Here is an 18,640-nt window from a genome sequence, read left to right as displayed (position 1 = left end):
AGGCTGTGCCAGCTAGGAGCTGGTCCTGAGCACCTAAACCAGTCCTCAGTGCTTGAGCCGGTCCTGAGCGCTTGGTGCAGCAGCGGGTACCAGCACGCGGCATTGCTTCTGGCTGCACTGGCACACCTTTACAATGACCCCAGGAAAATTGTTACCCAGGACACGGTACTTCCTTTGAAAACGCAGATAAAATTACAGTGACGAAAGCAGGACTCCAAGCACGGTCCCTCCCAGCTGGCGGCCGCAGCGACTCCTGCGCGGTGAGCGGGGCCCCGGGGCTGAGCCGGGAGCTGGCCGGTACACAGAATCACAGGTTGGAAGGGACCTCAGGGATCATCTAGGTTGTACCTGTGCTCCCAACTGAAACGTGTCTGTCCGTCTCAGCCCAGTGCAGCAGGAAAAAAACCACCTTAAAAAGGGCATGTTTTTGCTCTGCAGACTGAAATCTTCTCTAAAAGACAGAAGGAACAGGCTCGTTAAAGCTGAGATTCTGCATCTGCCAGGGCACGGTGGGGAAACTTTGCAATAGGGCTGTAGCTCGTGCACAGGGACCCGCACTGCATTTACAGCGTGCATCATTTATGAGATTTCCTTTGCATGCCGGGAGGAACAGCATTTCTTAGCTGGAGGCAGATATCTGCAGGCCTGGATTTATGACCAACAGCACCTCCACGGAGCGTTACGGCACAAGTTGTGCTTCCCTGTCACGGTCGCTGCCCAGTGCGGTTTGCAGATGCTGGGAGCGCAAGGCAGCTGTTTGGTGGGCAGGACGGGGCGGGCAGGGAGGGACTGCTGGCCCTGCTGCTGACTTGCTCCGTGTGCGCTGGGGCTCTCACCGCTGGCCCTGCCATACTCCTTGCCCCTCTTTTCGACGTCATGAATTTAGACAGCAGCACTGCAGGACCTGCCTGAGGAGCAGGATGGCCAGGAGGAGCTCCAGCTTAGGTGGAACCAGGACTAAGGGCAGCACAGAGAATGGGTGGCAGTGGTTCAGCCCTGCACCAGCACGGGGCCTGACCTCTGTGCTGGGGCTCGTGGCTCGTCAGACACACTGGAGCAGGGGTGCAGAGCTCACCTAGTAACCTCTGTTCCCGGCAGAAACGCAGAGGAACAAATACCAGAACAGTTATCATGCGCACAAACGCTTGATTCGCACCCCACGTCATCTCAGCAGCACTTTCCAGTTGCTCTGTGGACAGCTTATGGAAGCTAGGAAGGGCCCAGGGCTGTGACGCATGCACCCCCGCAGCAAGGGACTTCCTCAAATCCTGTCCCAACACCTCCAGGCTTGGCGCACACCACCGCTCCTTGAGCTGGGTGCATGGTGCAGGGCAGAGGCACTTCTCTGCCCCTCGCATGGCTGCCCAGCTTACTGCAGGGCAGAGGGGGCTGCAGGCCCCCCACCTGACTCCTGGTGCTGTGACAACACCTTTATCCAAAAGCAAAACCTCACGCTAGCGAGTGAAAGCCCCCGTGCTTGGTAAAATCCTGATCCGTCCATAAGCTTCTACTTTTGGAGCTGGGGGACAGGCGGCCAGCAGCTCATCACGCAACAACAGGGGCTTTGGCAGCTCGGCTACCCGGATGGAGCAACGGGCAAACCGAAACTCAGCCCAGGATCGGTTCGCTGCCTGGTCAGCGGGTTCCCCAGAGGTCTGCCATCCACAGGCAGGCCCAGCTCTCGCTGCCCACGGCCTGGCAGCACCACGCTTCTCGCCCTTCCAGCAAGTGGCGGCTCTTTCGGTCACGGCTGCCCGGCAGGGAAGTGAGCGAAGAGGAGAAATGCCAAGTTTCTGAAGGCTGCTGGGCTCTCCGGGATAGTTAGTGCTATTGCCCACGTATACCAAGTACTTGTGTAATTAAGGACTTAAACATCAACCTGGGATGGGAAGGACCTGGGAAGACTGCTAGCCCAAAGAACACGTGAAGCAGCAAACGTGATTAAATCGGCCCGGAATAAGAACTTACAGTCAAAAAGCTTTACTGAGAGAGAGCTCGGAAGCTAGCTTTCTGGACAGCTGCCAGGAACACCCAAGATCATCACCAGTTTTAAATCACTGGAGACATAATCACTCAGCAAGTTTTGGAAGAAAGCAGTAAAAAAAGAAATAAGACACCATACAAAACCACAACTGATGAGACAGAAATAAAAACAAGCTCCATTTATCATTTTTCAATCTCTAAAAGCATTTCTTTTCTCTTAATGATCAAAAACCCGAATTGAGCCTCAATGACAAACGATGAACACCAATCCTATTTAACATAGTGAAGGCTTGCTTTGGAGCAGCATTTCAACATTACCACATTCCTATCGGCTAGGTTTCCGTGGCTGCTCGAGGAACGTCTCTTTACTCCACCGGTAGATTTGCGCAGGCTTTTGCTTAATTCAGGGATCTCTCCTGGGCAGGTGGTTTGCCCAGCACCGCCTCTGCTCCGCGAGCGGATTACAGAACAGCACAGCGGTCTCCGCTCGACTCCACAGCACCTTTCATCCTAGTCACCTTTTAAGCTCCTTATCTGATCTGCCTCTTCCACGAGCACCTCTTAAGTCCTCAGACCTTCCTCTAGTAGCTCCCCTGATACGGAAGCTTTTAACCTTCATAAAGCAGCTCAGCCCTGCCAGTTTTAAGGACAGAAAACTGATTGCCAACAAGTGATGTTTTTCTAGTAGGATCTTTTCCCCAACCTTGGCCCTCCCTTCCCATCACTTCAGGCATTTGAAGGAAGAATTCGTAAGAAGTCTTCATATGCTCTTAAATTCCTCAATATTCTGAATTACAGAAGCTTCTTGAGCTCCCCTTCCTGCCCACCCCCACCACCCCAAAGCACAACAAAAAAAAAAACCCCCCCAACCAAAAGCCCACGGGGTGTGATTACTATTTGGTAACGTGCTCAAAGTTTGGGTGAGGGTGATTTTTCCTGTAGCTCGCTGTTAAGTCAGCAGTCACGTGAGAAGCTGCCAGCATTTTGTTGCAGACAAGCTTGTTCATTTTTCTCCTCTTCCTCTAGCTGACGCACTCAACACATGCTGTAACACCCCAAGCCATGGGAAATGGACAGCTGACTGTACTTTTGCAGGTATTTAAAAGATTTTTAGAGTTTGACGTTCAAAGAACAACCCATCAAAAACGCCGTAGGGCGAATGTGAGAGCGAGCCGAGGCACATGCTGCCGTGCAAGGTTTCCTTCTATTATGGCTACAAAAGGACTAGGAAAATAGGTGAAAAGGGTGAATTCAAAGAGAGGTGGATAAGAAAGAAAACTATGGTAGCAGTGCTCACATCTCATTCTCATGCTCACATTCATCCTCATGCAGCCTCTACTCACCTCCCCAGCTCCAAAGGGGCACCCCTCAGGTCACACAGGAATGCCACAGGAACCCCAACAAACCCCAAGCCATTAAATCCAGATATTTAAGAGCTCTGGAAACCACCTCACTTCTTCCAACTGTATCAGTCGGCGAGGCAGATGTTAACTCCACTTACCACCCCCGCCTGGCTTTGGGCGGCCGCAGCTGCGAGCGGCCGTAGTCACAGCCCAGCCGCTGCCCCTGGAGCTGCTGCCGTGGCAACCCATTATTCAGCACCACATTTCTCATTTATTCTCTCTAGGATGTTTTGACTGGGTAGCCGAGGTGGTCTATCCAAATTGTAAAATGCATGCCTTTAAATTAATTAATGGGGATTTAGTTTAAAAAGAAAAAAGCTAGTTCAATTTTTTGGGTTGTCTTGAAAATACCGGACTTGAAAATGCACTTTTCCCGTGCTTTTGCCCACATAGATGTCACCTATGCCAGCACAGACTAAACTAAGCAAGCTATAAAGGCTAAGTGAAAGGAAAGGAACAGATATTACAGGTCAAGAACTACTGCCTTGCACACCAACTAGTGTTGCCATAATTTATTGGTTGCTGATTTAGACCACTTTATATACGTAGCATGCAAGATAAAGACAACCAGTCATTGATTACAAAAACGTGGATGTCGCACAGCTCAATGATTCTATGAATGGCAAATCCAGATCAAGTCTCAGTGCAGGTAGCAAACAATGCACCTACCAATTATTTTTTTCTCTCTAGCAAAAGGAATTGCTTTAATTTACGACTAAAACACGTATGGGTGACTCAACACATTAAATATGTAATTAATCCCATTTGATAAGCTGATTACAGCCAGAGAACCTGCTCAGATGCAGCAGTGCAAGAGAACACTGAGCCAGCTATGAAACACAGAACTGCTCCACGATGAGAACGAACTTCAGCATGAATGCACTGCTTGAACTACAATTCACCTCGAGAAGACAGCACTTCAGTCGCCATACAGCGCTGAAATCCAACTGCATTTCAGAGTTACCAGTTTCTTTGGGTCTTCAGTCATTTTTGGTCTGAAGCCGATGGCAGAACCTTAATTTGGAAAGCACCGTGAACACCCCAGCTCCCACAGCCAGTGCTCTGACAGCGCGTCCCCTCCTCCTGTGATTCAGCGTAGGCTGGGTGTGCACGGACCCACTACAGCGCTTCATCCGCAGGCGTCAGGGACGAGTAGCAAAGCCTTCCTCACTACCAGCCTCATCATTTCTAACCAATAAATAATTTGGAAAAAACCCCACCCCGCGTCTCTTGCAGTGGAATTCTGTGCTTCAATACTACATACCTTGCTACTGAACAGGCTCAAATGGAACTTCCATTAAAAACAGTAGGAGCTAAAAAAGTGCAGTGCTTAATAGAATTATTCCCGTTCTTATACTTTGTTGTACTCTTTAGATGATGTCCCTTTGTACCACTCTCAGAGGTCAGTATCTGGGAATGTGAAGAGCCTGAACTCCTGATTTCTTCCACAAGAAACCACAAGAGAAAACAGATTAAAATTAAAGCAAATTTAAAAAAAAATTGAATGCCCATATTTTAAGTCACAGAAATTAAAAGCAGAAGTGTATCTTGCTTTTTAAAACAAAGATCCTGATCAGCTGTCATTTATGTTGACTCGAGAGCATAAATGCACCTAACAGTTCTAAGGCTTCTCCAGTTAATCAGCAGGATTTTCCTTTAAAAAATGGTTTTGTTTATTTTCCTTTTCACACCCTAAGTTAGTATTTGTATTAGCAACAGGTTGCAATAAATCTTGTTCTCAGACAGGCTGTAGTACAGCAGCGTGTATCGTTCTTTTCCAAGCATCAGCCGCCCAGTTTTCTCGTTTACCACAGGCACGGTTACGGTTTGCAGCGCTGGACAAAGCGTGGATAGAGACAGACATCTCGGATATGATGTCTATTCAGAATCCAGGTTAGGAACCGCTCTAATCCCAAACCATACCCACCATGAGGGCATGTACCGTATTTTCTCTGTGAAATTAAAATCAGAGAGTAGATATTAAACATTTTCTTGTTATTTCCAATTGCAGTAATACAACCAGAATACGAAAAAAACCCTTCCAAGATTATTTTCTGAATGATGAGGAAAATTGACTACGCTCTTTTCAAGCCAGGTATTTGTGCTTGGTTGTCCTGAGTTTCCTGGGGCGGTGTAAGGACTAGAAGAAGAAAAAGGAAGGTGAAAAAGAACGATTTCTTAATGATTCTTTTTCACCCACCTTTTTTCTCCTCCCCTTACACTGCCTAGAGCTTAGTCATTCACGTCTGTAAAGACCAACCTCTCTATCTAATAACAAGGGCTTCACAAACATTGCAGAAGACATTAGGAGAGGAATAACCCGCACAGACCAGTCCAACGAAGGTGATCCGGTACAGGCAGTGGGCAGCTGCAGCTAACAACCCCAGTTTTGAACAGAATGGAAACTGTTACCCATTGCATTTTGCCAATGGTTAAATGACTATGTACTTAGGGCCACCAAAACTACGTTTCCAATTTAGACTGCATCATTTTAAGAGCAGTTTTGGGGGTTTTTTTTAATCAAATATACCTGACAAGCAGCACATCTAATCTGTTTACAAACCTGGTCAGTATACCAGTAGTACGGCGTGGGATCAATGCCCTCTCTCTTATAGCCTTCCAGCAGCTCCTCGCTGTCCCAGATACGCATAGAGCCTCCAACAATTTCACCAACATTAGGCATCAACACATCAACCTACAACACACAAGGTGAGATTGAACTACTATGATTAAGCTGCCTGCAGGAAGGGAAGTAGAAACAGCCCAAACTTAAACCTATTTCCGTAACACATTTCACCGTGTAATTTTAATTCTCCATGACAGGAAGGAAGACAACTCCTCCCACACCCAACTTACAGAGGGAATAAACCAACCGACTAGGTGCTCTAACTTAATCTCTAGTACTCTCGACCCCACCGAACTGTAAAAAACAAAAAAAAAAACCCCACAAACCACCGCAAAACCACCAACCAGCAGTGTTCCTAGCAACCACCACTCCTGGCTGCCAGACAGCTAGTGTTTAGACAATACGGTCTCCAAGAAGTCACGGGAGCATTGCCATTCAAGTAGCACTTACCTGAGGCCAGAGAAGAGCGTGCTCACTATGATCTACCGACATTTCATAAGCACTTCAGAGTTGCTTCGTTTATTTCTACAGGATCAACAAGCCATGCCAAGAGACACCCAAAACAAAACCTGGGAAGAATTCTCCATGGTTTTCCTGGAGTTCTTATTCATTTTAACTCACTCGTGCTGACATTCCCTACTCTGTTTAGAAGCCTGCGTAAAATACCAACTTACAGATTCAGTAAGCCGGGAATCATCATGACAGCGCTGCATATAGAAAGACTTTATCTCTGCAGGAAATCGGCACAACAAGATTGGCTCATTGATGGTGTCCGTCATCAGTCTCTCAGGAGCTTCAGGAATATCCTACGGTTAAAGGAGGCTTTATTAATGTTTAAAACCAAAACCACTCAAATACCTTGAGTTCCACAGGTATCAGGCATGAAAGACAGTTTCAGACCACACATATCCACACATTTGTCCTAATGTACCTACATTTAAAATCAAACTTATCTTATAAGAAACTATATATAAAAATTTTTTGGGGAGGGGGCGGGGGGGGTGGGAGAATCTGTTCAATTAAAATCCAAGCCTTCCCAATGTTTCAAGACAGAAAACACCTGAAACACAGACTTCCCCAACATCCAGTAAACACTGAAGAGCCTCATCTCCTTCCTCCCCAATACCGTTTTCCACAAACCTTAAGACTAACAAGTTTACATGACAAGGAAACACTCATATGGGCTACTTTATGTAACTGATCAGTTGAGGTTTTTAAAGACAAGGTTATTTGGTTTTTAATCAAACTTTTCTGACTGAAATTTGATTAACTGTGAAACACCTAGAAGTTTCATTGTGATCAATTCAGCAGTCTCATTGTTTAAAAACCAGGGAAAAGTGAAGGATGACCACAGTTACGCTGACAGCCAGGGAACATCAGTGGCGATGGGATCATGGCTTGTTCAACGAACACACTTTGTTCAGTCAAAAACTCTGTCCCTGAAAGGTTTAATTTGAACTTTTATTCACACAGACAATTGTATCTAACTCAGAATCTAAGAAAAGTGTAAGTCAGAAGATTAGTTTTTTTCCTTTAACAGGAAAGGACAGCCACCCCGTTACTTGTTTAAATCCAGCTGCAGCAGGGGGCAGAAAGGAGCCAGCTATAGCACGCCCAGCAAGGGAAGCACAAGGAACACAGGCCTCGTGCAAGGGCGGCTCAGGAAGCAAGCGCCAGCCCACAGCAGGGGAGAGGAGGTAAGAGTCCTTAGCGCTCTCTAGAACCTTAAGCTCAGCGCAGTTCAAAGGCCTCTCCCTCCCTTCACCTCTCTCATCTGTGATGCAGATGGGAAACACAGTAGCAGCAAAAACCCAACACATCTGATTTTGAGCTGCCAAGGTTCCCTCGGAATGTGCTGCGTAGACTCTGAAGTTAAACAATTGCACATTCTCCTAAACATCTCGCTTCGCTCAAATCCTTTGGTGACTATGGCTACACCACCAAGTCCTCTTCAGCTCCTTCAAACAATTTTGTCTTACATGTTGGCGGAGAGCGAGGCAGGGAACAGATGGACAGATGATAACATAGATTTGATACCCATGTTCAAAGACATCACTACACCTCCCAGCACAGCTCAGAGAGAAATCCAGGCCTCATTAAAGTTTATAGCAAAACTCCCTTTAACTTAAATGGGACTAGAATTTGACTTACTTCCCCAAACTCATAATAAGTGCCATCTTCCTTCTTCACATCATGTTCCTTTAACCACTCAATGGCTTCAGTATAGTTCATTCGTCGGAAAGGACGTTTAGGGGGCTTGAAGCCCTGTAAATAAGAGTAGACAAAGACAGTTAAAGAGTACCATTTTAAAAGCATACTTTTCTAGTTGATCAGCAAGTCCACCTCCAGACTTGAAGCATGCACGTTACTCTTTCCAGCTCATACATCAACAAATCATTACTTAAAAAATAGAATTAAAACAAACAAACAAAAAAAAGCTCAGTGCTGAAAAACTAGAACCAAACACAACCATCTTCCAAGGCCAGTAAAGCTCAAAGAACAGATGCTGAAAACATGGCAGGAGAGCAGAGAGAGGAAGTATTTTCAAAGCTGTTTCCTTTCCTGGGTGAACTCACAGCACATGGAGGTGTTTCAAACGGAGCCATTAGCAGAAGCACAGCCCACCTCATGACGGCAGGTTCTGAAGGTGTTCTGTGCACGGGGATGCAAAAATGTTCTTTTGTGGCCTTGTGCATGGAACCTCTGCTGTTTCCTACCTCCTGCCCCCTTCTCCCTGCCTCAGGCCAAATTTAAAACTAAACCTCCCAGTGTTTACCAGGAAAATGGGTGACTGAGCTGGCATGTGCTCCGAGAGACAAGCCAGTGATGGAGATCGAGTTCGCAGTCTCTTTGCAAGGGCAACAGAAGACAAAAGGTCTCTAACAAATGAAAATAGCTTCACAGAGCTACACATTCCAGGGTAGAAAGTAAAACACCAGTTGTTTCATTGCTCCCTTGCGCTCAATCTGCAAGTACCAGCTGATCAATATTACAAGCTCTGGGATAGAAGTTTTTATTCCACTGGTACAGTACGCATTGCAATAAATCCGTAGCACATTGCTGGCTCCTGGAACTTGCTAGCAGGGAACTTCTCTCCCTGCAGTCCCCTGTTTCTGGAAGAGTCATTACCAACCTTGCAGCATTTTCATTCTTTTGATGTTATTTAATATTTTTCTTATTAATACTAGCAAGCAAGCAGAGCTCACTGCCGTGCCCTGCCTCCCACCAGTGAACATCCTGATCAGGAAAGGCTAAAGACTGTATTTGCTTGGCTATTCATGACTGTTCCACATTGCTGCCTACCGGGTTTAGGTCATACAGCAGGCTTGATGCAGGTGATTTCAAGACTCTGTCTACTACATCACAAACCAAGTTCTCCAGACGGTCCAATAAATCCTCAAAACTTATAAAAGGACATTCAGCTTCAACGTGAGTGTATCTGAAACAAAGTCGTGCCATTACAAAACCACACGGAAGCAACAATTCTTTAGCCGTGAAAAAAATTCTCATGAGAAAAAACCCACAACCCAAGAACACGCGCTTTTGTCCCCTTTTTGGTTTCCCCCACTTCTACACTGTTAAGGAAACAAAGCCATAAAAAAAAATAAGGAAGACACCAGTATGAACTGTATTTTCTAAAAAGAAAAAGCTTCCTAAAAACATAAGAGCTCTGTCTGACCCCAGTCGTCTTTCACTAAATGTCAACATATTATCACCAGCCGGGCATTCACCGAGAGGAGGTGTCACCCCCAAATATACATTAGATCAGCCCTTCCGCATTAGTATTACACGGTCCGCTGTACATCATGTCCTCCAACTGCCCACTCCTCCCCTGCATTTTAAGTTCGCTTATACATAAATAACAGACATATACTCTTTCCGTACTCTGCCAGGTGTCTGCGGGTCCTGGATTGCTCAGCTCTGTATGACTGAGCAACACAGAAGACATCTCCTAACGCTGGAATGCAGGTCTCCAGATAGAGCTGGGATGATTGTGTTAAGTATGCCTCTTCACCAAAATAATCCAGTTTGAACAGGGTTGAGCCTCCTTCCACCTGCGTCTGGACTAGAGTTGGTGGTGTGACCTGTTGAAGAACAAGACTGTTGTTACTCGAGTGAAGAATTAAGGACAATGATGACAACACGTAAGAGCAGTGACATACAGCACACTCTTCCAGAACACCACCTACAGAGCTTTTGCATACAAGTACTTCAGTCTGATACCCTTTGCCACCCTAAGAGGAGGTACGCAGGCTGTTTGTGAATCACCCTCTAACGCTTCACAAGTGCCTACACACCTTTCAGATCTACATCTATGAAAGCAATCAAATACTAGTTTCCTAATAAACAGCTTTTCTTTTGCCCCTTTCAGGTCAGTTAGGATGTCTACACAGTTTTTCCAGGAAAAATGTCCTGACTTCAAGGCTAACTTTAAGTCAGTCACTTGCTGACAAGGGAAGACATACTTACTTCATAATATCCATTGGCAAAGAAGTGATCCCTGAAGGCCTGCACTACCATGGAGCGCACCTTGAAGATTTTGGACATATTCTCGCCTCGAATCATCATATGCCTGTTGTTAAGTTGCACATCAACCTCCGAATCCTCATTGAGCAGATTGTCAGCCCCTCCTGCTGGGGCCAGACCAATAAGCTCCCAGTAATCACAGTTCAGCTCGTGGCCTCCTGGAGCCTGCCGATTTGAAGATAAACAAAAAATTTCAGAAGTCCACTTTTCGCCCCTTGGACGTCACCATCGGGCACCACGGCAGAGACATTAATCCAGTTTAAACAAAAGATGCTAAAATCCTAATTGCAGTATTTTCAAAGTGACTGCTTCGTAACTCAGTCATACCACGCTTGGCAGTGCCATTTGTGACGCACCACAAGTCTCTCCGACGTAACGTGAATGGGATTGAGTACCACAGGCAGATAATTAGAAGCTTCCGGATACATTTGGTTTAAGTGTAATGTACATGGATGGGTTTATTCAGCTGGAAGAACAGAAAGCTAAGCAAGGGGAAACTACTTACTACCTTCAGATATTTAATGGGTGGTTATAGAGAAGATGGAGCCAGACTCTCTTGGATTTGTCCAGCAAAAGGACAAACGTCTCAAGCTGCAGCAAGGGAGATTTCAGTTGGCTATAAAGAAAAAGAATTCTTCACAGGGTGGTGAAATGCTAGAACATAGACCAAGCCAGAGTGCAGCCTCCATCCTTGGGGACATTCAGAAACACATCCGGACAAGCCCCTTGGCAGCCTGACCTCACATTAGATCTTCAAGAGGGTGAACTGGATGACCTTCAGAGGCTCCTCCCAGCCAAAACCATTCTGTGGTAACTTACACCGTGCACCTGCACCAGTTTTGGCTGGGACAGTTAGTTTTCCTCACAGTAGTTTGTACAGCACAGCTACAGCACAACACACCGGCACAAAGAACCTTCCTGTATGCCTTGAAAACACTACACACACACAGAGCACAAAGACTCCTCCCATGTATTAGAAGAAAACGCAGACCAAGACTGCAGTACGACATTCAAGGCACTTTGTTCTTTGTACTGTTTGAGCCACATCCTCCTACTGGATGACAAACTTCAAAAAAGTTGAAAAAAGTTGCTTAGCTGATGACAGAGGAAGAACTAGCTCACTATGGGTACTTTTGAGTTTCTCTCTCAGGCGCCTGAGCAATCCTGCTGCACCAGGTAGCATCTCATCACAAATGCAAATCCTGCGTTTCACGCTGGCTCTCCTCCCCTGTCCCATTTGCTGCCACAGGGCAAGCAGAGGCCCCTGGGCCAGGGCTCAGCCCGGTCCGGCTGCCTGAGCTGCAGAACAGACCTCTTCGTTTCTGCTCTCACCAGCTCCCCCGTGTGGGTCACGGTACACTTCTGTCCCCTGAAATACTATTTTTTTCATTCACAGGATTTTCACAGTATAAATGCAGATTTTCAAAGTCTAATCAACAGATTTTTACAAATCTGGTGGTTTTGTTCACTAAAAGCACTGCATTGTTGTGATGAGACACAAAACCAAAAGTGTTTTCAACGTCCAAAACATGAGCCGTAACATACAAGTTACTCATGATCACCAAGCTGCACAAAGTTGTCTAAAAAAAGCAACCCCTGTTTGGCTGTGTTTATTGATAGAAGTCCCAGAAGTCGTATAAGCTGAGGAGGACAGGAAATCTCACTAACTTCCGACCGGAAAGCACAACAGGGAGTGGGTTCACTTATAACTGAGCTTGGGTCTCTGACCTTAGGTCGATCTCTTGGGGATAGGACCCGAGTGGCTGGGACAACTAGAACCAAGCCTATCCAAATGTCATTTGCAGAACACACCAGTAATGGCCAACAGTACGTGGCTTATACGAAAACTGAATTATCTACAGAGCACCACAAAAGGTTAACACTTCGACCTTATTTTACACACTACAGGCAGCCACAGTAAGGAAATTCTTTGCTCAAATATTGTCTAAACCATCTTAGAAACATTGCCTGAAGCAACATAACACTCCAAAATGTGATTTTTTTCCCAGACATGTTTCTTCTCTCCATTATCTACCATTACTACACTTCCTCAAGACACCAGGCAGGAGGCCATTAGATGGCCAATCCACACCAAAGAACAACTCTCACTGCAGGAGTGGGTGACCGTTCTGAATACATATCTAAAGGAACAGGTAAGCTTACAGACTAGCAAGATTAAACACTCATCTGTCCTCTAAATCTCAGCGTTACCACTTTGCTTTCTCCTTCAGAAAGAAAGGTTGTTACTATAAGCAGCTATCAAGAGCTCATGTCTTAAAAGGGCGACCTAAGATTTAGGAGAACAAACGTGACCCAAGCTTGCTTGCTGTTTCTGCATCACAAGTTTAGTTTTGCAATACAGGGACAGCTTAGTTATGAAGAGGTGACGGAGAGACAGAAGTGAGACAGGAGCCTTACAATAATTTCCAGTAAATTCCCCGACATAGGCCTGCACATCCAGACGAGCTCACTGAGTTGCTGTCACAGGTAAAGGTTCCTAAAAGCTTCCCTCCTGCCTTCAGTCTGAATCCTTTTTATGGGCCATCCTTCAGGCACAGCTGCTTAACATGGCTTCAGCCCTAACTCCCGACTGAAGCAATATTTCAAACACTAACAGTTTGTAGATCTAGACTGGAACGAGAAAGGCGCAAGGCCTAAGCAGCATTATGAGACCTGAAAATCACACCTGCCCAGGCCTTAACCTGAGACCACCATTATAAACAGTTTTACAAAACAACTCACAGGAAACTGCCCAGATCATACACCAAATGCTGGAGGACAAATACAACACCATGAAGAGCCTACAAACCCACCTAGGTAGAAGAGAGCTAATCCCAAATTCTTAGCCTCACAAAATAAAAACTGAATAAACCTCGCTAGGGAAAATAAAGCTATGTTGTTTTTTTAACATAATTTTCCACCATTATATTCTAGGAAATATCTATGGGACACAACAGTGGAAAATTGCTTCAGGCAAAAGCAGAATAGTCACACAGTTCACCTGTCACACACTGAACTGTGGGTGACAGAAGCAGCTTTGGGAGGTTTGTTCTTTTCTTTAAACCAAATTCCCACCAAAATCATCTAATAATTATTTCCACCTCCACTTCTCCTTCCATCAGGAAAGCGATAAACTGTTACAGAGGAGAACCCGAACACACTGACTCCATACCTGCTTGCCTTCAGGAACAAGGTTCAGCACACCATACACCGCAACGCTGCTCTCCGTGGAAAGAATTACCCCGTTGTAGCACTGACACTAGACAGGGAAAGAGACAGAGGCATGGTTAAGGCCATTTATCTTTAGTTTTTCTACTGAAGTCACAGACGAGGTTAACTCACAGTCACTTCTAAACAGTTCCCACATTGACAAAAACCCCTAGTGGTGGGAGATACAATTCAACAATAATACAACTTAATCCATAGGTTAAGGAGAACTTCCAATTGTCTATATAGAAGACAGACAGACGAGGTAAAAACACTGCACTTACTTAATGACAGAACAGAATTAAATCATCACAACTTACCAGTTCATCTGAAAGGACACACTGAAGAAAACCTGTGCCGTCTCTCAAAACAATGAACATCAAATTTTTTCCTAGTTAGAAAGAAAAAAAAAACAACCAGAGAGCCTCAGCTTTATTCACTGATCCACTTGAACAGACCCCCTCCCAAGACATACGAATCACTGACGTGCAGAGTATCACAGGACCGAGATCACACTTTTCCACTTGAGAAAACAAAGATGCTCCAGGTGAGCGCTGAAGCACCAGCACAGTTACAGACGCCTTGCACAGGGCTGCATTTTGTATAACGAGTTAAAATAAGTTTCAGCAGGCGTGAGGAGCAAAGCCTGCTCCAACCACAACAGAGCTGGGATCATACTGCCATGCCATGACTTCACACGCCCCCCGGTCCTGAGGGACTACAAGTCTGCTCGCAGAAGCGCCGAACGCACGGGCCCAAGGTACACCTGACGCGGGTAAAGGGATGTCACTCTGGTCACCCACCTCTCCACAAAAGGACCCAATTACAAAAATAATCTGCTAGAAACTGCTCACGACGTGCACGTCCACAACCATCCGGTCAAGTCCTTCAGTGATAATTTGAACAAATACCTTTGCCTGAGTCAGAACTGCCTCTGCCATGCACTTCCACGCCCTGACCGATGCCACCTTGCTAACCAGAACGCCGTTTTGACAGCAAGCATTACTTGCTGAACTACTTTAAAGGAAGTTATGCTACTTCACATAAAATTCCAACTTGCCGGTTTCACTGTGAGCAGATGCTAGTTAATTCCTCAGTTTACAGGATTAGTTTAAAACACAAAGCAAGTCTTTTGAAGAAATTGTGCAGGACTGGCCTCCAACCTGAGAATCCCACACAGTTTCAACTAAGAACTGTCTATGGGCTCATACATCATGCAGAATTTTCCGTTCTGCGGTGATAAACCAAAAAGGACATCTAACTGGTGGTTTAAAAATTTAAGAATAGGTGCTGTCTGATCCATTGTAGTGTCCAAATTTTGAAGGTTGCTGAATTTGTTCCAGCTCTCTGCACCAGTTCAATAACTTCTAGACGCTCGTGGCTTACCTTGCCTCCGCAATCTGTGAATCCAGCCAAAAATCTTCACTCTCTGGCCCCTGTAAGCCTCCAGAGCATCTATCTTTACCTGTAAAGCAGGGAATAAAAGCAATCAAATGGAGAAACAATCCACCAGAGGGCGTTTTCCACATAATTACTACGCTAAGGACTGTGCCAAATCACCAAATCCAGCAGCCAAGTAAGAACATGTCTCAGAAACTTAAATGACATCCTCTAACCAGCACTGTTTCTTCACTCTCAACCACTACAATGATCAAAGCAAAAACTGATGAACTCTTTCAAACAGAAACATGGTCTCTACCGGTAGACAGAAATTGAAATGTCTGATATGCGAACTAGTCATAGAATAGAATCATAGAATTGTTAAGGTTGGAAAAGACCCTTAAGATCATCGAGTCCAACCGCAAAACTATCACAGCCAAGCCCACCACTAAACCATGACCTCAAGCACCACATCTACCCTTCTTTTAAATACCTCCAGGGACGGTGACTCCACCACCTCCCTGGGCAGCCTGTGCCAATGCCTGAAACCCTTTCAGTGCAGAAGTTTTTCCTAATGTCCAACCTAAACTTCCCCTGGCGCAGCTTGAGGCCATTTCCTCTCGTCCTGTCACTTGTTACTAGGGAGAAGAGACTGACCCCCACCTCACTACAACCTCCTTTCAGGTAGTTGTAGAGAGCGATAAGGTCTCCCCTCAGCCTCCTCTTCGCCAGACTAAACAACCCCAATTCCCTCAGCCGCTCCTCATAAGACTGTTCTCTAGACCCTTCACCAACTTCACTGCCCTTCTCCGGACACGCTCCAGCACCTCAATGTCCTCCTTGTCCTGAGGGGCCCAAAACTGAACACAGTACTAAGAATGTTCAGATACCATCAAGTGTATGAGAAAGGACAACGTCTATGTACTAGAGGACACAGACAACCAGAAAAATCAAAGTTGCATTTATGGACAGCAAAGAGATAGTGGCCTTCAACAGCTGCCAGAGCTACAAAGCAGAGACAGGCTCAACCTTTGTGCAGACAAGATGCTGTAACACAGGCCATGAATCAAGCACACTGGCTCTTACTCACGCATTTTGGCTCTTGAAGACTAGGATCATTCTTGATAACAATCTTCTTCGCTTCTTCCAGGTTCTTCTCTCTCCTCAAGAGATCTTCTGCCTGGTTTAAAAAAAAAACAGGCCATGTATTAAATAGCTGTAACCAGGCTTTATAAGATTCCCGCTCTACAATTACTGGACACTATACCACACACTCACAGATGTCATGAAAAGCCTTGACATTACCCTGCTGAGGCCTAAACCTGCCCTAATTCAAGACCAGGATGAGAAACAATGCACAGATGCATTTCACATTTTTTTCTAAAAAGTCTAAAGGTAAGAGATTGTGATTATTCAGACCTCACCCAGTTTCAGCCATGTGGTTGTCCTAATTCACAGGGAGTAAAGTTGTAAATAATGTACATGCAAAACAACTACACAGATGAAGAACAAACTGAAGCCTTTTTGGACAGGTGGGAATGGCAACCACACTGCTTAATGCTTTTGGGAAAGGAAGATGGTGTGCTTCCTCCAGCTTGGCAAGATCTGCAACCTACCTCCTTCTTCTCCTTTGCTTCGTTCTTCATTTGTTCCCTTTGCCACAGTTTTTTGACATTTTTCATCTGTGACTTTGAAATAATGGCCCATCTCTAGATCAACCCAAGGAAAGAGCAGAAAAGAAAACATTACATTTGCATCCCTTTCTTAAAGTAATTCCTACCAGGAAGATCTAATGCTACAGCACCTCGTTTTCTTTTTGCGAATCCACATAAATAGTAGGAAACGGTTCCTTTCCTGCTGTCATCAAAGCCTAAAAGGGGGAGAAAACAACAGAATCAAGGGTACTGCAGGTGAAATGAAGCCATCCTTAAAGAGACCGAGCACCCATCCCACTTCTGATCCTTCTGGTCAGAGTTGCAAACACCGGTATCAGATATACATTTAGAAAAACAAGGACAATCACTTGACCTAAAGCGCAGCTCACGCTCTTCAAAACAAACAGCAGATGTTTGCCACAGTTACCTTTAAAACAGTCTTGAACGGTTTATTTTGCGTCCCATCACCAGTGGAATCACTGCCCTCTTGTTCAGAAACATACAGCTCCTCTGTAATACATGACCAATACAGGCAATTGCTCAAAAAAATTATCAGCTATGGAAATGTTCTGGAAGAATCTCGACACACACAGGGATATAAAAGCCTTCATGGTTATCAGCAGCAATAAACCTTGAAAAACAAGCAGCTGGTCTGATAGGGAAACAATTATTTAACATTTTCCATTCTAAAAACCAATCCATGCAGTAAATGAGTTACGCTGAAGCCTTACGGGCTCCCAGGACGCCGAGCTCCTGGAAGTCACCGGCTGCACGTCAGGGGCCAGAAAGGCAGCAGCCTTTCACGGAACCGGCACCTCTGGGACGCAGGGAGAGCGAGCGAGAAGAGCCCGAGCGCCAGGGCAGCGCTCCGCTCGCTCACGGCCCAGAACCGCGCCACAAAGCGCGGAAGTCGCCGCCTTCCTCGGCCGCCGCCCTCCGGGACCCCTCCCGCCCCCGCCCCGCTTCAGCTTCGCCTTCCACGGACGGGGCAAGCGGAGCCTCCGGCTGGCCGCGGGGCCGCCGCGGCCCCCCCGCCGCCCCGAGGCCCCTCGTCCCCGCGGCCGCCCCGAGGCCCCTCGTCCCCGCGGCCGCCCCGAGGCCCCTCGTCCCCGCGGCCGCCCCGAGGCCCCTCGTCCCCGCGGCCGCCCCGAGGCCCCTCGTCCCCGCGGCCGCCCCGAGGCCCCTCGTCCCCGCGGCCGCCCCGAGGCCCCTCGTCCCCGCGGCCGCCCCGAGGCCCCTCGTCCCCGCGGCCGCCCCGAGGCCCCTCGTCCCCGCGGCCGCCCCGAGGCCCCTCGTCCCCGCGGCCGCCCCGAGGCCCCTCGTCCCCGCGGCCGCCCCGAGGCCCCTCGTCCCCGCGGCCGCCCCGAGGCCCCTCGTCCCCGCGGCCGCCCCGAGGCTCGCTCCCTCCCTCCCCCTCCCCTTCCTTCCCACCGCGGAGCCGCCGCCCCGGGAGCGGCCGGCACTGGCAGCCACCATCTTCTGCCTGCGGCGGGGGGCGCGGGCTGGGCCGGCCGCCCCGCACGCCGCCCCGCAAACCGCGCCGCCGGGGCCGCCCGCCTCACCCAGGACGAGCGCCGCCGTCCCCTCCAGCACCTCTCCCGCCATGGCTGCAGCCCGCTCCGCCGCCCCGACCGCCGGAAGTGCCGTCACGCCGCTGCCACCGCCCTGAGGCAACGCGCCGCCGCCTTGCGTCAGCCGCTGCCCGGCCGCGCCCCGCCCCGCCCGCGCCCTCAGAGAGGAGCTGGTGGAGCGGTGGAGTCCCGCCCCCCTTCACGCGGGAGCTCGCGTACGTGCCGGAGCGCGCTGCGGCGCCGCAGGACGCAGCCATTGCGCAACGCGGGCGCGTCAGCCTCGTCAGG

At 47.6% G+C, this 18,640-nt stretch overlaps 1 protein-coding gene across 2 annotated transcripts; it reads right to left on the bottom strand.

Annotated features, from left to right (window-relative positions):
• Nucleotides 1–3,883: 3,883 nt before the first annotated feature.
• Nucleotides 3,884–18,495, bottom strand: NARS1 (asparaginyl-tRNA synthetase 1). Of its 2 annotated transcripts, none has more exons than XM_064439615.1 (15): nucleotides 18,344–18,495; nucleotides 17,209–17,291; nucleotides 16,931–16,996; nucleotides 16,743–16,835; nucleotides 16,217–16,306; nucleotides 15,133–15,211; nucleotides 14,067–14,137; nucleotides 13,712–13,798; nucleotides 10,483–10,704; nucleotides 9,898–10,097; nucleotides 9,316–9,451; nucleotides 8,164–8,277; nucleotides 6,687–6,818; nucleotides 5,950–6,081; nucleotides 3,884–5,338 (listed from the first exon to the last, which is right to left on the bottom strand). In XM_064439615.1, the coding sequence occupies exons 1-15, from the start codon at nucleotides 18,384–18,386 to the stop codon at nucleotides 5,207–5,209; spliced, it is 1,680 nt and encodes a 559-aa protein (XP_064295685.1). In that variant the 5' UTR covers nucleotides 18,387–18,495; the 3' UTR covers nucleotides 3,884–5,206. The 2 variants fall into 2 exon arrangements, with proteins under 2 accessions (XP_064295685.1, XP_064295686.1); XM_064439616.1 differs by lacking the exon at nucleotides 18,344–18,495 and adding an exon at nucleotides 17,513–17,713.
• Between the last annotated feature and the right edge of the window lie 145 nt (nucleotides 18,496–18,640).

The sequence above is a fragment of the Phalacrocorax carbo genome, chromosome Z, assembly GCF_963921805.1.
Source record: "Phalacrocorax carbo chromosome Z, bPhaCar2.1, whole genome shotgun sequence".
NCBI classification, from domain to species: domain Eukaryota; kingdom Metazoa; phylum Chordata; class Aves; order Suliformes; family Phalacrocoracidae; genus Phalacrocorax; species Phalacrocorax carbo.
This window is presented reverse-complemented; position numbering and strand designations above follow the sequence as displayed.